The sequence below is a fragment of the Palaemon carinicauda genome, chromosome 45 (genome assembly GCF_036898095.1).
Source record: "Palaemon carinicauda isolate YSFRI2023 chromosome 45, ASM3689809v2, whole genome shotgun sequence".
Taxonomy (NCBI): domain Eukaryota; kingdom Metazoa; phylum Arthropoda; class Malacostraca; order Decapoda; family Palaemonidae; genus Palaemon; species Palaemon carinicauda.
In genome coordinates this window covers 30,501,659-30,522,907 of record NC_090769.1, presented here as the reverse complement: position 1 = coordinate 30,522,907, position 21,249 = coordinate 30,501,659, and the positions used below count along the sequence as shown (strand labels likewise).

At 34.3% G+C, this 21,249-nt stretch overlaps 2 protein-coding genes across 3 annotated transcripts in view; one reads left to right on the top strand and one right to left on the bottom strand.

The window, feature by feature from the left end:
• The window catches only part of LOC137634966 (organic cation transporter protein-like), a 35,322-nt gene extending 22,907 nt beyond the window's left edge, over nt 1-12,415 (bottom strand). The window contains exon 1 of the mRNA XM_068367535.1: nt 11,645-12,415. The gene's annotated coding sequence lies outside the window, so the exon portion shown is untranslated. The remainder of the gene's footprint in view (nt 1-11,644) is intronic.
• LOC137634968 (organic cation transporter protein-like) overlaps nt 1-20,528 on the top strand; it is a 23,096-nt gene extending 2,568 nt beyond the window's left edge. Inside the window, exons 1-12 of one of the 2 annotated variants that reach the window (XM_068367538.1) lie at nt 2,822-2,949; nt 13,526-13,746; nt 14,254-14,392; nt 14,831-15,011; nt 15,437-15,540; nt 16,282-16,436; nt 16,690-16,858; nt 17,048-17,195; nt 17,519-17,691; nt 18,194-18,366; nt 18,716-18,900; nt 19,513-20,528. In XM_068367538.1, the coding sequence (XP_068223639.1) occupies nt 13,536-13,746; nt 14,254-14,392; nt 14,831-15,011; nt 15,437-15,540; nt 16,282-16,436; nt 16,690-16,858; nt 17,048-17,195; nt 17,519-17,691; nt 18,194-18,366; nt 18,716-18,900; nt 19,513-19,722 (1,848 nt within the window). In that variant the 5' untranslated portion in view covers nt 2,822-2,949; nt 13,526-13,535 and the 3' untranslated portion in view covers nt 19,723-20,528. Of the gene's footprint in view, nt 1-2,821; nt 2,950-13,525; nt 13,747-14,253; nt 14,393-14,830; nt 15,012-15,436; nt 15,541-16,281; nt 16,437-16,689; nt 16,859-17,047; nt 17,196-17,518; nt 17,692-18,193; nt 18,367-18,715; nt 18,901-19,512 lie in introns of those variants that run through there. The other variant, XM_068367540.1, reaches the window with a different exon arrangement.
• Nucleotides 20,529-21,249: the final 721 nt, after the last annotated feature.

Below are 21,249 nucleotides of genomic sequence, written 5' to 3'. Positions count from 1 at the left end.
AATATTGATATTGATAATATTCAATATTGTTGTTAAAGAAAAGATTCGAGTCAATTCCCACCACCTACAAATTAATAAAAGTAATCATGGGACATATGTGAGGTAAATGCTTACGTTAGCGAGCATCAGAACATCTTAGGGGTGTTGAGGACTATCTTCGAAATCGAAGAAATAAAATCAACTCAAAACGCCGCAAAAGTATGTAGGCCTACTCAGTAAAGCTCTTCCGGAATTAAGGGAATAAATAATTGGAATTCAAAGTCAAGGTCAAAAACGTTCGTCAGTATTTTCTTTTACGTTTGTTATTCAGTCCTGATACTTCGACGTCATGCATGTCATGCCTTAAATACATAAAAAGAGCCTCTAATGTCATTCCAGACTAGTTTGGTCTGGAATGGAATAAGGTTAATAAATCATAAGTTGAATTTTCTGGCATTCTGGTGCTGAAATTGATTGTGCTGTAAACAGCACTGCGTTTTGATACCTAGAACCCCTAACTCTTACATCAGACCGCTAATGTTTATTGCAATGTTTTTCTGACACTTGATCTTTTACACAGTGATGTTACTCCCCCCAAATAGTCCTTTCTCTTTTATCCGGGACTAAGGTTGGTACAATTAGAAGAACTTCTTCAATTGGACAATGTTAAGATCTTTCACCTATTGTCATTTTTTAGGGTAATGTTAAGATCTTTCACATATTGTCATTTTTTTTTCTATTTGTTAGAATATTCTAATTTACACCTAAGATCTCTTCAATAATATTTTAACGTAACTGAGTACAAATCAATATAGTTTGTTTCTCTCCTTTCATATATTTATCTAATTTCAATACTATTAATTTTAATTTTAATGTTTTAATATTTAAATACGATCCCACACGCATTCAAATGTTCTCTTTCTTCATATACACTGATCATTTACAATATTACAAGGAATATCCAGTCACCAGTGTATGCTTAATCTAGAAATATGTATGGATGTATGTATGTATGGATGTATGTTAATCTAGAAATATGTATGTATGTATGTATGTATGTATGTATGTTCAAATAAACATATTTCATGTATGCATAGAATATTTTTAAAGAGATATGGGATAGATAAGAACAAGCCAGATATATTTCCTTATAACAGGGGGGGGGACCTTTTGTCTTTATTTAATTCAATACGGCATTTTATTAAGGAATAAGTCTTAAAAGTACCCAAAACCAGTTTGGAATCAGCTGGCAATATCTTATGTTGTAACTTAACCTAAATTTAACCCTGTTTCCTTAAGACCATCAGAAAAAAAAATTGATGAATAGAAGTCTTAATAATTATATAAAAAAAACTAATTTCAACATTCGTAGTTCATGAATTATTTCAGTGGCCGATGTGGTAACGTCTCTGACTGATGAACGCCAGATTGGGGTTCGAGTCCCGCTCAAACTTGTAAGTTCCTTTGGTCGTTGCAACCTCACCGTCCTTGTGAGCTAAGGATGGGAGGTTTGGGTGAGCCTATAGGTCTATCTGCTGAGTCATCAGCAGCCATTCCCTGGCCCTCCTTGGTCCTAGCTTGGGTGGAAAGGGGGGGCTTGGGCGCTGCTCATATGTATATATGGTCAGTCTCTAGGGCATTATATTGCTTGCTAGGGTGATGTCACTGTTCCTTGCATCTGCCATTCATGAGCGGCCTTTAAACGCCAAATATACATCATGCTACTTTTACAATCCTTTGTGGACATTCTTTCCTCGGCATATTTCTTCATGATCGCCAAACCTGTTTTGGTCATCGTCTTGCAGGTTCACGTGGATTGGAGGGAGCGAAAGAGCCAGTTGGGGATGGAAAGTTTTCCTAGAGTTCGCTGTTACGTAAGCGACGCCCCCAAGCTTTCGTGTGTGGTTACAGTTTCACCGAGTAAGACAAATAGTAGGCTACTGGTATTTGATGTTCATTAGAATGTTTTTTTTTTTTTTCGTAAATTTAGAACAAATGCAAATCTATTTTGACTATCTACTTATTAAGTTGCGTTTAAAGACATTATCAGAAACAGTTTTAATGATGCTTAATAAATGTATGTTTGTTTGTTTGTTTGAGGCCCTTTTCGTCAATAGCCGTAGAAGAATATGATGATGATTGTTTGTTTGTCCTTGAGGAATGTTTGAACTCTTGAACGCCCTCTTTGATGTGATGGCGACGTATCCTTGTTGCGTGGAATTATGCCTTAAATTTGTGACATCTGAAATAAACTAATGTTTTCAGAAAGGTAAATGTATTAAGATTTTGTCCATCCACTTTGTAAAGACCTTTTAGGTCCCTTTATGAAAAAATATTTCATTACTCTTTACAAGACTTTGTATTTTAAATACCTTTGTTTAAAGATAAATCATTAAAGCATTTTTTAATTTTATAAAAACGAATTAAGGTGGCATCTATGGTCAAAGACCATTTACAGTATATAATCTATGGTAAAGCCTTTATTCATTGAAGGAACTGTAGAAAAGATAAAATAGTTACTTATTTATTTAGACGTTGTTACTGTGTTTAGAATGATTTATTGTTAATTTGCCCTCATCATTTATTTATTTCCTTATTTCCTTTCCTCACTGGTCTATTTTTCCCTGTTGGAACCCTGGGGTTTATAGTATCTTCCTCTTCCAACTAGGGTTGTAGTTTGGCTAGTAATAATAATAATAATAATAATAATAATAATAATAATAATAATAAACATTTATACTTCATAACAAAATTAATTGGAAAACCCACGCAGAAATGTAAAATTTCAACCAAAATAGACGAGAAAAAATAGACTGCTTGATTAAACAAACTCATGAAACGAGGAAGGAGAAAGAAGTGCCATGATGTAACCTGCTCGACTACTCAGGTGTTAGTCGATCTGAGGTAGCTGATGAGGTGGGACTCGTCGGATGCAGACGCTTAGGGAACTTCGACACGTCTTCGTTCAAGGTAAATTTTGACATAGACAATAACTAATACATAATCAGTGAATGAATTCTGTGCTCTGTGAACAATGCCTGGCCTCTTGAGGTGACGGAGATACGTCAAATATTGTGGTAACGTTTAGCGGTATTATTGCGTGCAAAAAATACTTCTTAGTGTTTGCATCTGTACGGAAGGTATGAGACCATTTATGATTTGCACACCCGTTAAATATTACAGGACTATTTACATCCACGTGAATTGTGAGTTGTTTTTTTAATAGAAACAGGATCGAAAAAGATCTTTAGATTTTATATTTTGTCATGCAAAGGCCAAAGGCAGACATTACACGTTTCCGTTAAGGCATAAACACCTATTTTTACATCTGTACGGAAGGTATGAGAACATTGCTGATTTGCACACTCGTTAGATATAGCAGGAATATTTACATCCACGTGAATTGTGAGTTGTGTTTTAATAGAAACAGGATCGAAAAAGATCTTTAGATTTTATATTTGTCATGCAAAGGCCAAAGGCAGACATTACACGTTTTCGTTAAGGCACAAACATCTATTTCCTGATAGATAAGTATTCTACTGTAGAAACCTAACAATGTTATCTGAACGATATAATCTGATTTGTTTAAGATGAAAGACAGTACAGGAACAATGTGAGACGGTAGGAAGTAAAATAAAAAAAAAGAACGAAAGTAGGTAACCGCCTTTTCAGGTTTCGGTCGGGGTAAGGGGAGGGGGACTAATGCAGGGGAAATGTTTGCAAAGGAGTGAGCAAACCTCTCTCTCTCTCTCTCTCTCTCTCTCTCTCTCTCTCTCTCTCTCAGTACTACTTTCACTGTACTTTCGACATACGGTCCACGTGACCTAATACTGACTTGTGTATTTTCTGTTAGCTATCGAAAACAAAATTCTCTTGACAGATCTTTAAATTTAAATCAATCAACACATATATTTGGATGAAAGCATCAAATTTTATCACATCTACTAAGAATTATTCTATGAAAACGTTTTCTATTATTTCGTTTATCTGGTAATAGGATTAAACTAATTTTATGTTCTGTTATCATAAGCTTGAAACTAATTTGTTAAATATGGTGATGGTCTCAGTGTCCTGTAAAATACTTAATTTCTTATTATTTCTTTTTAGTTATTTTCAGCTTCATGTGAATCTATCCGTACTAATAGCAAACATACAACTTTGTTTATGATCAGTGATCATTTTTATAGAGATTAGCGATACGTAATTTAAGTCAATGTTCTACTGTATATACGAAAATGACTTTACAGAGCAAGAGACCCCGATGGATGGATGGGTGAGATTGTATACCTAAGATGTTCCATCATTATTTAGATTACCAACAAGAAAGGACCCTTTGACGTCCAATTAAAATGCCCCTTTCTCTAAAAAGAAAAGTATTCGATTAGATGGTCCTACCACCATTAACTTATTCATTAGAAACTTAGAGCCTTACTAAAGTCTTCGAACATAAGCTAGTTACAACTCAAAGAGCTATGGAAAGAGTTATGATGGAACAGAAAAAGAGCAATATGGATACAAGAACAAACTAAAATAGAGGATATTCTAACAACATGTAAGAAAAAAATGGACATGGGCAGGACATATAATGAGAAGGGCAGTAGATGGGCAAAATGAATAACAGAATGTGTCCCTAGAGATTAAAAAAGAAGTAGGGGAAGGAAAAGAAGTCAATGGACTGACAAAATAAGAAAATTTGCCGATTTAAACTGACATAGAAAGACCATAAACAGACTCGAGGCCTTAGTCCTGCAGTGGGCTACTTACAGCTGATGATGATTCTTACAGATATTGCAACTATTACATTAATCAATTTTCTCAATAGTAATAAGAAGGAAATTTATCAGCACTCACTCGAAAAATGTTAGTAATCTTAAATACTGATGAGTAAGGTGTCGGTCTTCCAATCACAATGCCTTTCACCTGCCTGTTCCAGGCATTGCAAACTATGGTACACTCTGGTTCGTAATTGGTCTTCGTTTGTCATACTTCCCGCATGGTCATGGATGTTTAATATTTTTCTCTTCTTTTATGACCTTGATGCAAAATTTACGATTGAAGTTTGTTCCACTTATTTACTGAACCAGGTAGCAATAGATGAAAGTACGTGAATGGTGTTTTATCTATTTTTTTTTTTTTTTTTTTTTTTTTTTTTTGCATTATAGCCATTGAAACTTCTGCACGCGGACTGTCTTCTGATCATTTTTCTTTTTTCGTTTTCTTTTTTTTTCTTTTTACATATTTTGTAACGTTTTCCATGTTGGCTTCTTTCGCCGAGTTTTTTTTTTTCCATCAGGATTTTCTTAGCTCTAATATCTAACAAGTACTTGAAATTATATAGCTTTATGGTAAAAATAAAAAATAAAAATTAAGTCATTGACTAAAATGATTTGATCAAGCACTACCTCTCCGATTACATTGACATCAAACACTTTAAAGCACCACAATTTCTTGGAGTGGAAGCAAACCTCACTTATACCTGTATACCGTTTGCTGCGAAAACTAATTTTTTAATGTACTACTTATTTATGGTTTATTGCAAGATATCCGGATCACCTTGAGCATTCTATTATCAAACCTTACATTAGGCCTCTGAAAGCACAAAGTTGACTAGGATTTAGCGTATACCAATTAAAGGTTAATCAGATAGATATAATTATCTAAACATTAATGATTGATAAATAACTTATAATGGCCATATAAAAGACCGGCTCAAGTTCGATAGTTTCGTATATTGTCTGCAATCTCACCATCCTTGTTTGCTAGGAATGAAGGTTATTGGGGGAGCATATAGGTCTACATACTGAATCATCAGCAGCCATTGCCTGGCGCTCTATAATCCTAGCTTGATGGAGACCGGTCTTAGGCGCTGATCATATCCGTATATGGCCAGTCTTTAGGACATTAGCCTATCATTTGCCCCTCCCATTCATGGCGACATTTAAACGTTTAAACTCGTTGCTAAGATGCAGGTAGATTCTGCAAGAGCTCTCTCTCTCTCTCTCTCTCTCTCTCTCTCTCTCTCTCTCTCTACGGATTTAGGAGTAGTAAATCGTTTCGATCCGCCGGTTGTTAATTCCGAAAAAGCAAATTGCATGAGGGATGGGGGTTGCTTTTGCGAAATCAATCCGGTTACCGAAAAAGCTAAAGGTTTTAGTATCATCTTTTTAGTGCTTATATACAGTACCTATATACATATACACATCCACTCGCGCACGCACACACACTCACACACACACACATATATATATATATATATATATGTGTGTGTGTATATATAAATATATACATATATATATATATATATATATATATACAAATTTCATGGTATGGATAGGGAAAGAGTAGTTCAAAATGTCCTTTTTTATTATTCCCAACGTTTCGTGATTCTTAATCACATTGTCCAGGGCTAAAAATAAAACATACAAAAGAATTAAGAAACAGTTAAAATAGTTTTCTTTGGTTTGTTTTCTAACTCTTGTTGGCATACAGTTTCTCACTACGCTTCTGCGAGGTTGGTTCCACTACTTTGTCTTATGTATATATATTTATTTATTCATTTTTTTCCTTTTAATTTTCATTTAAATTCTAACTGGTTTTTATAGTTTTGAATGAATTTGTAAAAAAATTTAACTGTTTCTTAATTCTTTTGTATATGTTTTATTTTTAGCCCTGGACAATGTGATTAAGAATCACGAAACGTTGGAAATAATAAAAAAGGACATTTTGAACTACTCTTTCCCTATCCATACCATGAAATTTGTGTTCATTACTGGTTGTTGCTGCCTTCACCGAAGATATATATATATATATATATATATATAATATTCATATATAAGTTAGAATGAGTATGTATACATACATACATTATATATATATATATATATATATATGAATATATATATATATATATATATATATGTATATATATATATATAGAATTACCAGTGTATATAACAATTTATGAAAGGAAAACTTAATGAAGTAAGATTTTCTCTTGCCCGTAGTACTATAACAACGCACAATAATTCCCACGGCTCCACAATACCTCTCTGCGCAACACCCGAGTCACCAAATAGCAGGTTTCCAAAGCGCAACAAAGAGACGACCCAATATATAATGATGATTGCACTCGAATGAGGGTCGCAGATATTTCCATCGCAATGGCGGACATTGTACACCAACTGTCCATTACATACTTCCCAACCTCATTGTATTAAATCGAAGTAATTTTAAACCAAGGTTAGAATCTGCATTTACAGCTCATCCAACAGCAACTAAATATTTTTCTTCTTTCCTTTATTATATTATAGTCTGTATTCTTGCAGTCATCTGTTGATTATATTCTTCTTTCAAGCTTTTTTCCTGAGGTACAGTACTTGCTTCCTAAGTTCACTTGATTGAATCGATGTGCTTTTCAACCAAGGTTGGGCAATGCATTTATAGTTCGTATAAAAATAACTTACTGAATAATTTTTCTTTGTTCGTTTATCATATTTCATTCTGCATTACTGTAGTCATCTGTGGATTATATTTTTTTTCTTTCAAGATTTTTGCGTGAGGGTCTATGTAATTATTATGGCTGGCGGTTAATTTGCTGAAGTATTATACTTATTTGATATCCTCTTAAATTATTTTGAAATAAAGGTAACTATTGTTTCTGGGATCTCTTGTTTTATACGAGCGGTTTTCCCTTATGACCTTTCGCAAGTTATGCAGAAGCGTGTGCGCATTGCATATGCAAAGGAGGAAGGCCCACTGAGTGTTTCGTTTAAGAATTCAAAAACACTCACAACATAAAATGTATTATGATAAATTTACTGACATGAATGTTCAATTGGGTTTTTGATAGTATGAATAGTAGATTAATTACTATAAATAACCTTCATATAACATTCAAACCTTATCATTTTTGGCCTAAATTATAATCATCAAGGCTGCACAGCCCTTATATGCTTACTGAATATATTTGTGAGTTGTATTTTCTATTTATTTAGTATACCTAGATCCATGATAAGAGAAGCAAAGTTATTTGAGACTTTAAATATCTATTGTTTCTGAACTACTTTTCAAGTTGAAAGGAGTGAAGATATTTTATTTGTGATATTTCTAAATAACGGAAGTTTAAAAGAACTTTTATATAAACTCAAAATAGAAACGGTATTCTGAGTCAGAGAGGAAAGCAGGTGTTAAATTAGGTTATTCTAATTGCCAATTTGTACATCTGCACTATTATCATAATGTTATAAGTCATTGCAGGTAACGCTTAAAGCATTTCAAATTGAATGCGGTGCTTGGAAATATAATAAAATATTTATATATTCTCTCTCTCTCTCTCTCTCTCTCTCTCTCTCTCTCTCTCTACTTGAATAAAAGCCAGGATTAACCTCTCTCTCTCTCTCTCTCTCTCTCTCTCTCTCTCACTTGAATAAAAGCCAAGATCAACTCTTCTCTCTCTCTCTCTCTCTCTCTCTCTCTCTCTCTCTCTTACTTGTCTGTACTCACAAGTTGATAAATCAGTGATAGAAATATTTTGAATGATCGTACTTTCTCTCACCCAATGACAGGCTGTTTGTTTGTACAGTTTTCAACTCTCCTTGCAATTGCAACTATCCTTTTGAGGCAATCGTTAGTTTTTCCTGGAGGACTTTTCATTGTCATTTGTTGCATGCATGTGTTGGGAGTTGTGGGGTTGGGGTGGGAAAGGGAGGGGAGGTAGGCGGGGGGGGGGGGGGGGGCTAGGAAAGGGAGGGGAGGTGGGGGGGACGTTGGAAAAGGGATCGGTGTGGAGTTGATGTTGCCTGAGACTCACAAGCATGGTTGCCAGGTTTCCTAAATGAAAAAAAGGCCAACATCTAATCAACATAGGCTTTTAAAGACTAACACATTAGTAGAAAAAGACCAAATATATAGTATTTAAGGCATACCTTTTTTTCATATTATTAAAGGCCAACCAATTTATAAAGGCTAAATTTTTTGAGTTTGTTGGCCTGAAAAAAAAAAGGCTAAACTGGCAACTCTGCTCACAAGGTCTCTTGGAAGAGTTGTTATTCTTAAACCTTTTATATCTTATACATTGAAATGTCCTAACAAATAATGTTCATTTTTGAGTCTTTATTATTTTGTAATTTTGAATTTAATTTTAAATTTTCTTAACATTTAACAGCAATAAGTTAAGAGGCTAAATAAAATCTTTAAAACTTAGCTAAACAAATGTCAATCTTGAAACTTGAAGATTACTTTGAAGCTTTTTTCCTTGATTTATGTATGTTTCTTTTTGGGTTTATGTAAAACTTATTTTCAAAGAAATAATACTGGATTCACAAACTCTGAATTTTGTAAGTCAAGAAAATACGCTATATTTTTATTAATAATGATTCAAGATGTAAATACAAAACTTTAATCTGATAAAAAGTTATGAATTTGGAGAGATATTGATATTCTATTCGAGGACTAAATGAATTAACTTATATAATAATAGTAAATTGGTCAAATCAAATCGTATTATTCCCATTGTATGGCAGGGTCGGCCGCTCTATTCAACTTTTCCTATCTCTTTCTTTTCCTTGGATCTTCTTCCCTTAGTCCCATGTCAGTGATGTCACCCATATCCCCATGGAAGTATTATAACAGGGGCGCCTTCCCACACCGTCCCCATTATTGTCATTATTATTATTACTATCTAAACTACAACCCTGGTTGGAAAAGCAGGACGATATAAGCCCAAGGGCTCCAACAGGGAAGCCAGTGGGTGGACTTTACTGAGTCTCTTGGGCGGAGCTTATGATGAAGAAAATTGTGGTTTGAGTTACGAAAAGTACACATTTTCCTATTGTATAATTAAGATGGGCCAGTAATTAACGGCATTTATGTCAAATAATCACATTATCCAAAGAAATACTGTATTATACAGCGAACATTTCCGGGAGGAATGATAGTAACATTGTTTTTATTGTATATTGTATGACAAGGCACAAATGGTAAAACATAAATTTAAACATTGAATGTCTTTTAAGTGTACAGTGACGTGGCATCTCGCACATACTGAATCAGTCCACAAAACTTTGTTGATGTTCAGCCAGTAGCTGTTTGGTCAAATCCGTTGATTAGATATTAGATATTTATAAAATAAGATAGCGAACACAAAATAGGTGACGCATATTCGTGATCAGAGCACGAACACGAAAGCAAGATAAAATAAGATGCAACAGAAGCCTTGCCTAATCCACGCGTGCTTGCCTCATTTTGAAAAAAGAAAAAAAATACAAACCTGAATTGAATATATTACATCTTTGGACGGGCATCTGCCGGCAAGTGAGCGGAAAGCTGATCAGCCACTCACAAACCGTGTAGGGATGTAAGCATGGATTTTAACCTTCCTACAATTGGTGGGGATTCCACGAAACCTGAAGGGCATCTTAAGGAGAAGAGTTTGGATAAGTACCTGCTCCAGGCTACATTGCTGATTCCGCTGAATAACTTAGTGAAGTTTTCTTTCTTAATTAATCCGTCTAGTTTTCTTTCGATATAATCACAGAACCTTCTGATCATTTGGTATTGGAAGACTTTATTTCTTTGATAGTAAGTTATCCCTTAATGGCAAGACCCCCTATGGCTGATCTGTGTCCAATGATGGAAGGGGATTCTTAACGTGTCTGACCGAGTCTCGTCAACCGAACTTCAGTAGGAGGGTCATGTGAGCCCGGACCAAAACCGACCCCCCACCCCCTCTTCCCCTAGACACGGGTGCGCATGGAGTCTGCTACTCCAGATCGATATTTTTTCGTTATTATCAGAGATTCGTATTAGTACTTCATCCTCTCAGCTGTAGCATCGTTTACATTAAACTAATGATTAATTCTCCAATTCCTTTTCTTAGTATTTATGACATGAAAAAGATTCTAAACATCTGAGAAAGAAGGTTAGTCATTGTATTGCTAATCTTCAAATGTTGAACTTAGCTTTTAACTGCACAGAAGTCCAGTGGCCGTAGAATCTCAGGTCTCTCTTGACGCAAACTGATATTGAATCCTGATGGATGTCCTTCCACTCACCCAACTGAAACTCGCCACAGCCGCCTCACTAACAGTTATTAGTGCATTAGTGGTATAAAAGGTTTTATTGCATAGTCCTCGTCTGGAATTCGATATTATCGTATATTCCTCAATTAATGCATACATACACACTACACTCACACACAGACTCATATATATATATATATATATATATGTATACTGTATATATGCAAAGGAACCATAGGGGCAATGAAAATATGAAATATAAGATTAAGTCCTGACTAGTTTCTTGATACTTCTTCAGTCCTCTGAAGAAGTATCACAAAACTAGTTAGGACTTAATCTTATATTTCATATTTCCCTTTTCCATGTGGTTTTTTTTGCATCTGAGCATCACGTTTCCCTGTGATTTTTACGCATTTATATGCATATGTACATATATATATATATATATATATGTATATATATATTTATATATCAAATAATGATAATATATATGTATATATAAATATATATACATGTATATATATATATATATATATATATAGAGAGAGAGAGAGAGAGAGAGAGAGAGAGAGATTTACAAATGCATATGTGCATTGATGTTTATGTATGAATAACGCGGTATATACATTTTTTATGCTTGTACTCACCTTTATACAGGGATCATACAATGTAATCCATAAACTAATGGTCAGTAACTGAAGACCTTGCTCATTACCTGACACACATATGGTTAGTAACTTCGTGCGTTCGTATCATGATTTGAAAGTAAAAAGATGCCGCGGAATATTTTGTTTTTCTTTACTTTAGTCCAATAACTCTTCAGTGACATAGACCGTTGGTCTATAAATATTTCCATCACATAGACCGTTGGACTATAAATATTTCCATCACATAGACCGTTGGACTATAAATATTTCCATCACATAGACCGTTGGACTATAAATATTTTCATCACACCAATCCAATTTCAGTATTTTACGAACCAAGTATATCTTTACAAAGTTTTTGAACATTTCTTGAGAAAAAAATATTCGTTAAGTATCTGCTTTACATTTTGTTTTCAATAATTTGACGTTTAAACATACACATACACTGAATAGTCTGGCCTATTCATTACAGATTCTCCTTTGTCCTCATACGCCTGACAACACTGAGATTACCAAACAATTCTTCTTCACCCAAGGGGTTAGCTACTGCACTGTAATTGTTAATGGCTATTTTCCTCTTGGTAAGGGTAGAAGAAACTCTTTAGCTATGGTAAGCAGCTCTTCTAGAAGGACACTCCAAAATTAAACCATTGTTCTCTAGTCTTGGGTAGTGCCATAGCCTCTGTACCATGGTCTTCCACTGTCTTGGGTTGGAGTTCTCTTGCTTGAGGGTACACTCGGACACACTATTCTACCTAATTTCTCTTCTTCTTGTTTTGTTAAATTTTTTCTTAGTTTATATAGGAAATATCTATTTTAATGTTGTTACTGTTCTTAAAATGTTTTATTTTTCCGTGTTTCCTTTCCTCACTGGGCTATTTTCCCTGTTGGAGCCCCTGGGCTTATAGCATCCTGCTTTTCCAATTAAGGTTGTAGCTTAGCAAGTAATAATATTACTAATAATAATAATAGTCGTCCATATCACAATAAAACAATAACTTGCGATGTTTAGGGCTTGACTTGCTATCACAGTAATTCACTGACTGCAGTATCAGAGAAAATAAGTTATTACTTTGAGTGATGGCAAGTAGTGACCCACCTGTGCTAGGAGCTCAGTGATTCCATGCACACCTGTTCTTTTTTTTTTTTTTACAGCTGTTTTAATATCGTTTTATAGTTGCAGATGTATTCATGACGTCACGACCAATGTCATTAAGTCAGTCCTTATGAAGATTTATTCGCAGGTAGTTTGTTAAGAAAGCTGGTTTCTTTTTAGCTTTGACGACCATCGTAATTGTAACGCGAGTCAGAGATATAGACCCAATTAGTCCCTGATAGATGTATAATATTTCCCATCGCAGGTAAAAAAAAAAAAAAAAAAAAAAAAACTGGCTTCACTGACATTTGTGCCTTGGATGAATGTAAAGCCAAATGTTCCAACATATGTGAAATAATTTGTTTATTCAAATTGATGTATCTGAATGTTAAACATGATATCTATATTAGGAACCAGCGCCGGTCTTCAGAGCAGATTTTTTTTTTTTTCAAAGCTATAAAAATATCAAATTAAGTATTAGTGAGAGTTAAAGCTATTGCTGATATTGATAGTAATGTCAAAACTATAAAATATCATCAAAATAAAAGAGAAAAGGCAATGAAAGAGTGGACGTGGAAAATGGTTTATTTTAGAAATAAAGAATATTTATCTATTGGTTTACTTGTAAATTTGTTTATTCCTCCATTTATTTATTCAAGAGAAAAGGAGGCGAAGTAGAACTTCATCAAGTTGAAAGAACAAAAATCCATAAAATAAACGTAAAAGAAAGAAATCCTTCAAGTATGCTAGAAAATATTATTAACACATTCCTTTATCTACTCCAGAGCACGGACCATGGGTAAGTCAGGTCGCAAAGAGGAGGAGAAGGAGGCCGAGAGGACGCCCATGGACGACGTGATCGAAATTTGTAAGAATGGAACACCAGACCAGTTCATATTGGATGAATACGGCAGCGTGGCGGGAGTCGAGACCTTCGAGGATCTGCTGGAGATGATCAATCCTTTCGGACGATGGAACATCATCACGTTGTTGGCAAGTTGCTTGGGTACGTGAGTCTAAGGTCTTCTCTTTATTTTTTCTATTGTCAATTACAGTATATTGCTAACGCAAAATGTTTTTTTTTCTTTTTTAGTCCAAGATGTTCGGAAATACATTGAAATGATAGAGGATACTGTTACTAATGTCGAGGAAAATAATGGCAATACAAAAATGTGTTGACGGAGGACTAAGACCTAGTACTAGAAGGCTAAATGTGCAAATTTAGATCAATAACTTAATGTATTATTATATTTTTGGCTATTGTGACGGTTACGGACTACACTAAAAAGTTCTCCAGGGTAGACGATATAAATTTTTGCTCAATATTTAACGTTAATACATATTGTGTCTTTAAAGGAAGCCTTAAAATACAATCCACTTTTTTAGACGAACTTAAGTTTTCAGCAACATCTAAACATTACGCATGTTTTATATTATAAAAAGGTCACAGCAAAATATAAGAACAAATAAAAAAAATAACTGATTTCAACACTCATCATATGTATTTCTACAGGAGTCATCGTTTTGCCTTTCCAAGCAATCACGTATCAGTTCTTGGGGGATACGCCGGAATACTGGTGTCAGGTTGATGCGCTGACCGAAGCGAATTGGACTCAGCAACAAATCATTGACCTCGCCATCCCTTTCAACAGGTGAGTGAAATGTTGACTCGGTAGCTCTAGCGAGTAGTAGCCAGAACAATGATGGGTATGGGTCTAGCGACCTCATTCCAATAGATTTCATGAAAATCAGAAGAATGCCAATTCCTGTGATCTCTCCTTGTAAGGAAAGAGGAAATGTGTGTATATATATATATATATATATATATATGTATAAAGTATATATATATATATATATATATATATATGCAATTTTCCTTTTATTCTGAAATCTGATTGGAGCTCGGTTTATCTGAAGGGATGCTGCCATCGAGTTTTAGACGTCACTAGAAAATTAAATATTAATTAATTATATATATATATATATATATATATATATACTATATTTCTGCATCTCTCATCAAATCAAATTCTATAGCCCACATATATAGGCCTACAGAATAGAACTAACTTTTCGTTTCCTCTCCATAGCTCAGATGCTGACGAAAAGAAATGCAAATTCTTCAACTACAATTATACGACAGCTGTTGAAATGGGATATGAATCTGCAATCGAAAGTCGGGATGAGATTTCCGTCGGCGATGGAGCTCCCATCTACTGTCAATCTCGCCATTTCAATGTCAGCCATTATAGTTCAACTCTTGTAGCTGAGGTATGAATTGTTGCAATACGCATAGGCCTAAGCTTAGCATAGTGGAAAATGTATCAACGTATTCTTTGTTATAGTTTTCAGAAATAGTTGCATTCTATGTTCAGAATTTACTCCTATTTTCTTTTAAATATAAATATTAAAAAAATAACTCTATTTGAATATGAAAAACTTGCGACATTGATATCTTTAAAGATATCATGAACTAGTTACTTAACACTAGCAATTTCTCATTTCCCTTCATTCTTTTGAGCACTCGATCATAAGGAAACAATGGGGTAAGTTTGTATATCTAAAACGTAAATTTTTATTGACCACAACCTTGTCAAATGATAAATGCTGGTCTTCTAAGATAGCACCATAGACCTATAGATTATTTTTAATATCATTTTCAAGTAAATAGGAATATTTTCCCTTACTTTTCTTAGTGGGATTTGGTGTGCGAAAGGAGAGCTCTGTATTCAACAACTCAGTCCGCTTCGCAGCTCGGAGTTCTCATTGGCGTTTTGTCTTTCGGCTACTTCATGGACATGTAAGCATCTTTCTTTTTTTCTATTACCTCTATTTACTTGTTAGAGGTGATTGCTGCCTTACTGGCATTTATCTTTTAAGAAACATTATCTATGGTTCTCATTATTTTCTATTATCATTAGTTTTAGGCTACTATTACCCAAAAATACTTTCCTTTGGAACAGGCGACGAAATCTATATGTGATAATCAGAGTATTGGCAAATAATAGATATCTTGATATGTAAATGAATATTTGTTGAAGGACATGGGCTCCCTTAGCATATATTTTAAGGGGCGGGGGGGGGGGGGGCAAATCTTGATACATGGATATTTCCAGTATCAAGCAGACACACAGTTTTGACCCTTTGGACTAACAGGTTAATCTGAAAAACAGTATCAGCTCCTGCATATTTTTGATATATGACAGTTTATCTATGTACATATATATATATATATATATATACAAACACACACACACACACATATATATAATATATATATACAAACACACACACACACACACACACACATATATATATATATATATATAGTACATATAAGAATCAAGTCTTTCAGGGTGGAGCCCAGTTTCCCCTTTTGCACCCATGAAATCATATTTTGCTAAGGTAACTAAACTATAATTTCATTTGTGAAATGCAGTGGTCATCAGTAACTGATTATTTTCATCCCAAGTTCAAAACTGTAATATAATAACATAATGTCCCTTGTTCCTCATAGACTAATTTTGTGTATTGATTTCAGATATGGTCGTAGACCCATAATCCTTATGAACGTTGTGCTCAGTGTTGTGGCTGGTATGGCGGCTGCTGCAACACCAGTACTTTACCTCTACATTATCTTCAAAATACTCGTTTCCTGCTTCAATTACGGATACTTCACTGGATGCTTCATCTTCAGTAAGGGCATCAGTATTCTCTAAGTTCCTCAGAGAAAACCATCAGTTGATGAAAAAAAAAAAACATGACTTAACAAATTGTACAAATTCAAGCTCAGTTGTAGGCCTATGCTTGTTAGAGTTATTGATTGCTAACAAACAGGTAATCTTTTACACTCTGAGATTAATCAAACATGAATATAATGTTCCACTCTTATCTTCGAAGGTATCAATTAAAAATCTAAAGTTCTATATTATATCTACTATTTTTTCAGTGATGGAAATGTGTTCCCCTAGTCAAAGATCGTCTATCGGAAGTGTTGGCGGTATTCCGTGGTCGGTCGGTTACATGATTGTGCCCGGCATAGCTTATCTGATTAGACCGTGGAGATGGTTGCAAGTCGCCTACACATTTCCTACCATATTCTTCTTTTCGTTTTATTGGTAAGTGAAACTGAGAGTGAAACTGTATGCGAGAGATTGAAATGAAAAACAAGGTTGTTTTCATATTGAATGTGAACCACCTGATGTGCTATGAGACTAGAAATCACACATTAAGCCTAAATTTAGCACGCCATGATAGTTTAATCGAGTATAATCGTACGCTTTAAGTAAAGGACATAATCATTCCAGGTTATTACCAGAATCTCCTCGTTGGCTGATATCACAAGGGCGCTATGAAGAAGCAGCAAATATCCTAGCCAAGGCAGCCAAAGTCAATGGCCGTTGCTTCCCTCCTATAGGAGCAGTTGTCGAATCAATGAAGAAGATGATGGTACAGGTACGGCCTCAAAATATGATTTTCTTAATTTATTAACATTATTTCATAAAACAAGTTGAATATTGCAAATCAGGATTGCCTCTCTATAACGGTACTTGAGACTGCTTGACCCTCCGATAATAGTTGTGTGTGTGTATGTGTGTATGTAAAGTCGTAAAAGGAAGATATCAGGAAAAAGTAAAATAGAAATTAAGTGTTTTCTGACAGGACCCAATGGCTGACCCTCTTAAAATTCTTAGATATATTAAGATTATCCAAAGATATTATTATTATTATTATTATTATTATTATTATTATTATTATTATTATTATTATATTTTCAGAAAGAGGAGAAGCCCAAGGAAAATCTCCCCCAGCGCATCATATCAGCTCTGAGACATTTCTTTATACTGGTGATCAAGTCGAAGCACAGGAAAAACATTCTCATCTGCTATTTCTGCTGGTTTGCCGTTTCCATGGTGTACTACGGCATTTCCTTAAACTCTGGGAACCTCAGGTAAGGATTTGATAGACTTCATGAGTTGGGAAGTCGTGGCGAATGAGTTCTCTGCCTGTTTTTTTTTTTTTTTTTTTTGCTAATACGATCGTAAAATTATTGGAACAATTGAAGCCGCTTTTTTAGAACGACTTTGATGAAAATATGGAATTATTATTTTCATGAAAGAGTCATATTTTCTTAGAACATAATTCCCGCCAATGCCTTTCTATCCTAACAGGCAAAAAAGAAAAAAAAAAGAAAAAAAACGAAGGGTATATATAAGTAAACATAATTCTTTATTTTATTCAACATTATAATCTTTAGTCATAGCTTTTTCTAGTATCTTTTTATAAATAACATTTGCCTTTTTGTGTTTTATTAGCATCAAGATGGCATAAAATCACATTGGTCTTTTTGTGTGTATTTCAGTAGCATTAAACTAATCTTGTCAGATTTCTAACATCGACTTCTGTGTGATAATAATGACATGGTGATAATTCCTTCATGAAATTTCTTCTAGCACTGACCCCTACATGTACGTGTTCCTGGGTGGTTTAGCAGAGATTCCATCCTACTTCCTTACTTGGGCAATGATCGCCCACTTAGGAAGGAGACTCTCCTTGACTACATATTACGTCGTCTGTGGCATCACTATCTGTATCATAGCCATTCTCTTGGCCACTCAAGATGAAGGTGGGTTTTCTCTCAATTATTGTCAGTTGAGCTTAAATTGATTAAGTGCAAGTTAATTATTTGTAAATTAGTCGTATAATCACGGTTATTTCAGGTGTTGGAATGTTTTTGCCCGAAATGGAAAGTAATGTAGGCCTATATGTCTAATATTTAGCTATGAATATATCAACTTTCTTGAACAAGGTATATTAAATTTCTTCACCTTTCTGCCACCTCTGGAAGAGTCGAGCTTGCCTCATTAGGCTGGTTAATATTCTTTTCAATAATAATCTTTACTTGTCAGGCATCAACATCGCTAAAAAAAAAATATAAAATAAAATCTTGATAATCTATTTTTTTTGATGTGCAGTGTCCTTCGGACTGCTCATCTTCCTGTCCCTGGTGGGAAAAATTGCAATCGTATCAGCATTCCACGTCGTCTACATCTACACAGCCGAGCTCTTCCCAACGCAGTATAGATCTCTGGCCGTAGGAGAGTCCAGCATGATGGCTCGTGTGGGCAGTATCACCTCGCCCTACATCAACGATATATTGGTGAGTGGCTTTTGTTTGTTTTCGTGTTTGGGGAATACTTTCTTCATGGTTCATTATAGATTTTTTTTATTCTATAATGAGGGCACAATTTTTATTCAGATGATGGTAAATTAAATTGCCCTTTTTCAAAATATATGGATCTAGGAGCCTAGGTTAACTATATATATATATATATATATATGTGTGTGTGTGTGTGTGCGTGTGTGTGTGTGTGTGTGCGCGTGTGTGTGTGTGTGTTGTGTGTATGTGTGAGCAAAACATACGTGCTTTGAATATGTATGGCATAAATGATAAGCAAGGGATGAAATATTGTTACTATATGAATAACTTGATCAATTTTCAAAATAAAAATTTAATATTCATGTTAACGTTATCCCTCTCATCTCCTTGAAATTTACACTAACTGGCCCTTTTGTAAGTGAATCAAAATCTTCCATAAATCTGCAAGTTAATTAAATATAATAATTCATTTTTTGGTAGATTAAAGTTCAGTGTCTTACATTAGAATTATTACTCCATTTTACACCTTTCCTCACTTTCCCCCTTAATCTCAACTAACCAATATACCAGCCAAAGGAAATACGAGCATCTAATGAATATATCCTATTTCAGGGCGAAGCCATCACTTGGGGCCCTTCAGCGCTGTTTGCTGTGATGTCCGCCTGCGCAGCTTCTATGTCCCTCCTCCTTCCGGAGACAAAAGACTGCATCACGGAGACCAGCGGTGCAGCATCACCAGCTAAAAAGGACGCCGAAGCGGGTGACGACGCTAAGATCGAAATGAAGAGTGCCAAAGTAAACGCAGCTTTCGATGCTGACTGAAGAAAGTTTGGCCATAAACAGTTATTATTGAGATTTCTTCATTCCTATTCGGACGACCATGTGTCCTCGATAAAATGAGTTACTATGTATACATAAGTTTCTGCTTGATGATGGAACACAGATGATGCCTCCTGTTTTTCTGTTGTAAGTGTTTGCATTTACAGAACAATCCTTGTTGGGCATCTAATATTTTTGGATAGTGTTGTAGGTAATAGAATGATTAACAGATATAAATGGAAAGGTAACGATGCAGAAAAGTTTGACATAACACATGAAATACCACTTGGACTCCTTCTACCTAAACGTTAGATTTTATATTCAGTATAATGTAAATACAATTTGTTTTATAAACTATGTAGAATTTTTCGCTATAGGTAACGCATGTGCCAAAAGTTGATGGTGTTTTTAGAATGGTAAAACTCAAAATTATTTAAAAAGAAATTAGGTTTCTGTGGTCGCGTTCGATCGCCGACTGTCACCCAGGAGTCGGTCTATGGCTGAGGCTAAAAACCTCACCCTTATTAGCCTTATGAGAAGGGCGCATATGATTCTATGTCCCAGTCCTTTCCAAAAACAGTAAAGGGCGCACTATAAGAAATGAAATATTTGTATTTTTTTTTCTTATTTTGAAAGATGAAATTAAGGAGAGTAGACGTTTTACTTGTCTATGTATTATAATTTACAAAGGTGAATTTTGTTAATATTCTTATTACTGCATGCTTATGTTAATCATTAATAATGAGTGTTTACGAGAGGAACTGTTTTCTCAGTATCCCCTTACACCCACCTACAGACACATACCTATATACAGTATATATATATATATATATGTATATATATATATATATATTCGTGTGTATATATACATATATATATATATATATATACATATATATATATATATATATATGTGTGTGTGTGTGTGTGTACGTATATATATCCGTATATATACATATATATACACATATATATACATATTAGTATGTTTGCTATATATATATATATATATATGTATATACACATACATACATATATATATATATATATATATTATGTGTGTGTGTGCGTGCGTGTGTGTGGGTGTGTACGTGTGCTCGTATTTGAGTATATACGTAACATTTATATATCCGGGTATCTCTTAGCTCTAAGTGCAAGGAAGATATTATTTTTATGTATATGTATGTTATATTGTCTACTTCATCTGTAAATTAAAACTTTTGGAAAATAAATTTGTTGCTCAATAAATTCGCAACCTACTACGATTGTGGCTCTTAATAGTAACCTGAAATTATTTGTACAATATGTAAATTACTTCTAATTGCAATAGAAAAATACAAATAATATTTATATCTATATAGGCGGTATGATTATCGAATATGCAGTATGTATAGGAAGGCTGACTGGAAATGTGCAAGTTTCTTAATCTCATGTTTCTTCCTTTAACAGTAAAAGAAAAATTTTAGAAAAAATCCTTTTCTAATGAAAATTATTTATCCATACAAGCGATATGATCATCGAATATGCAGT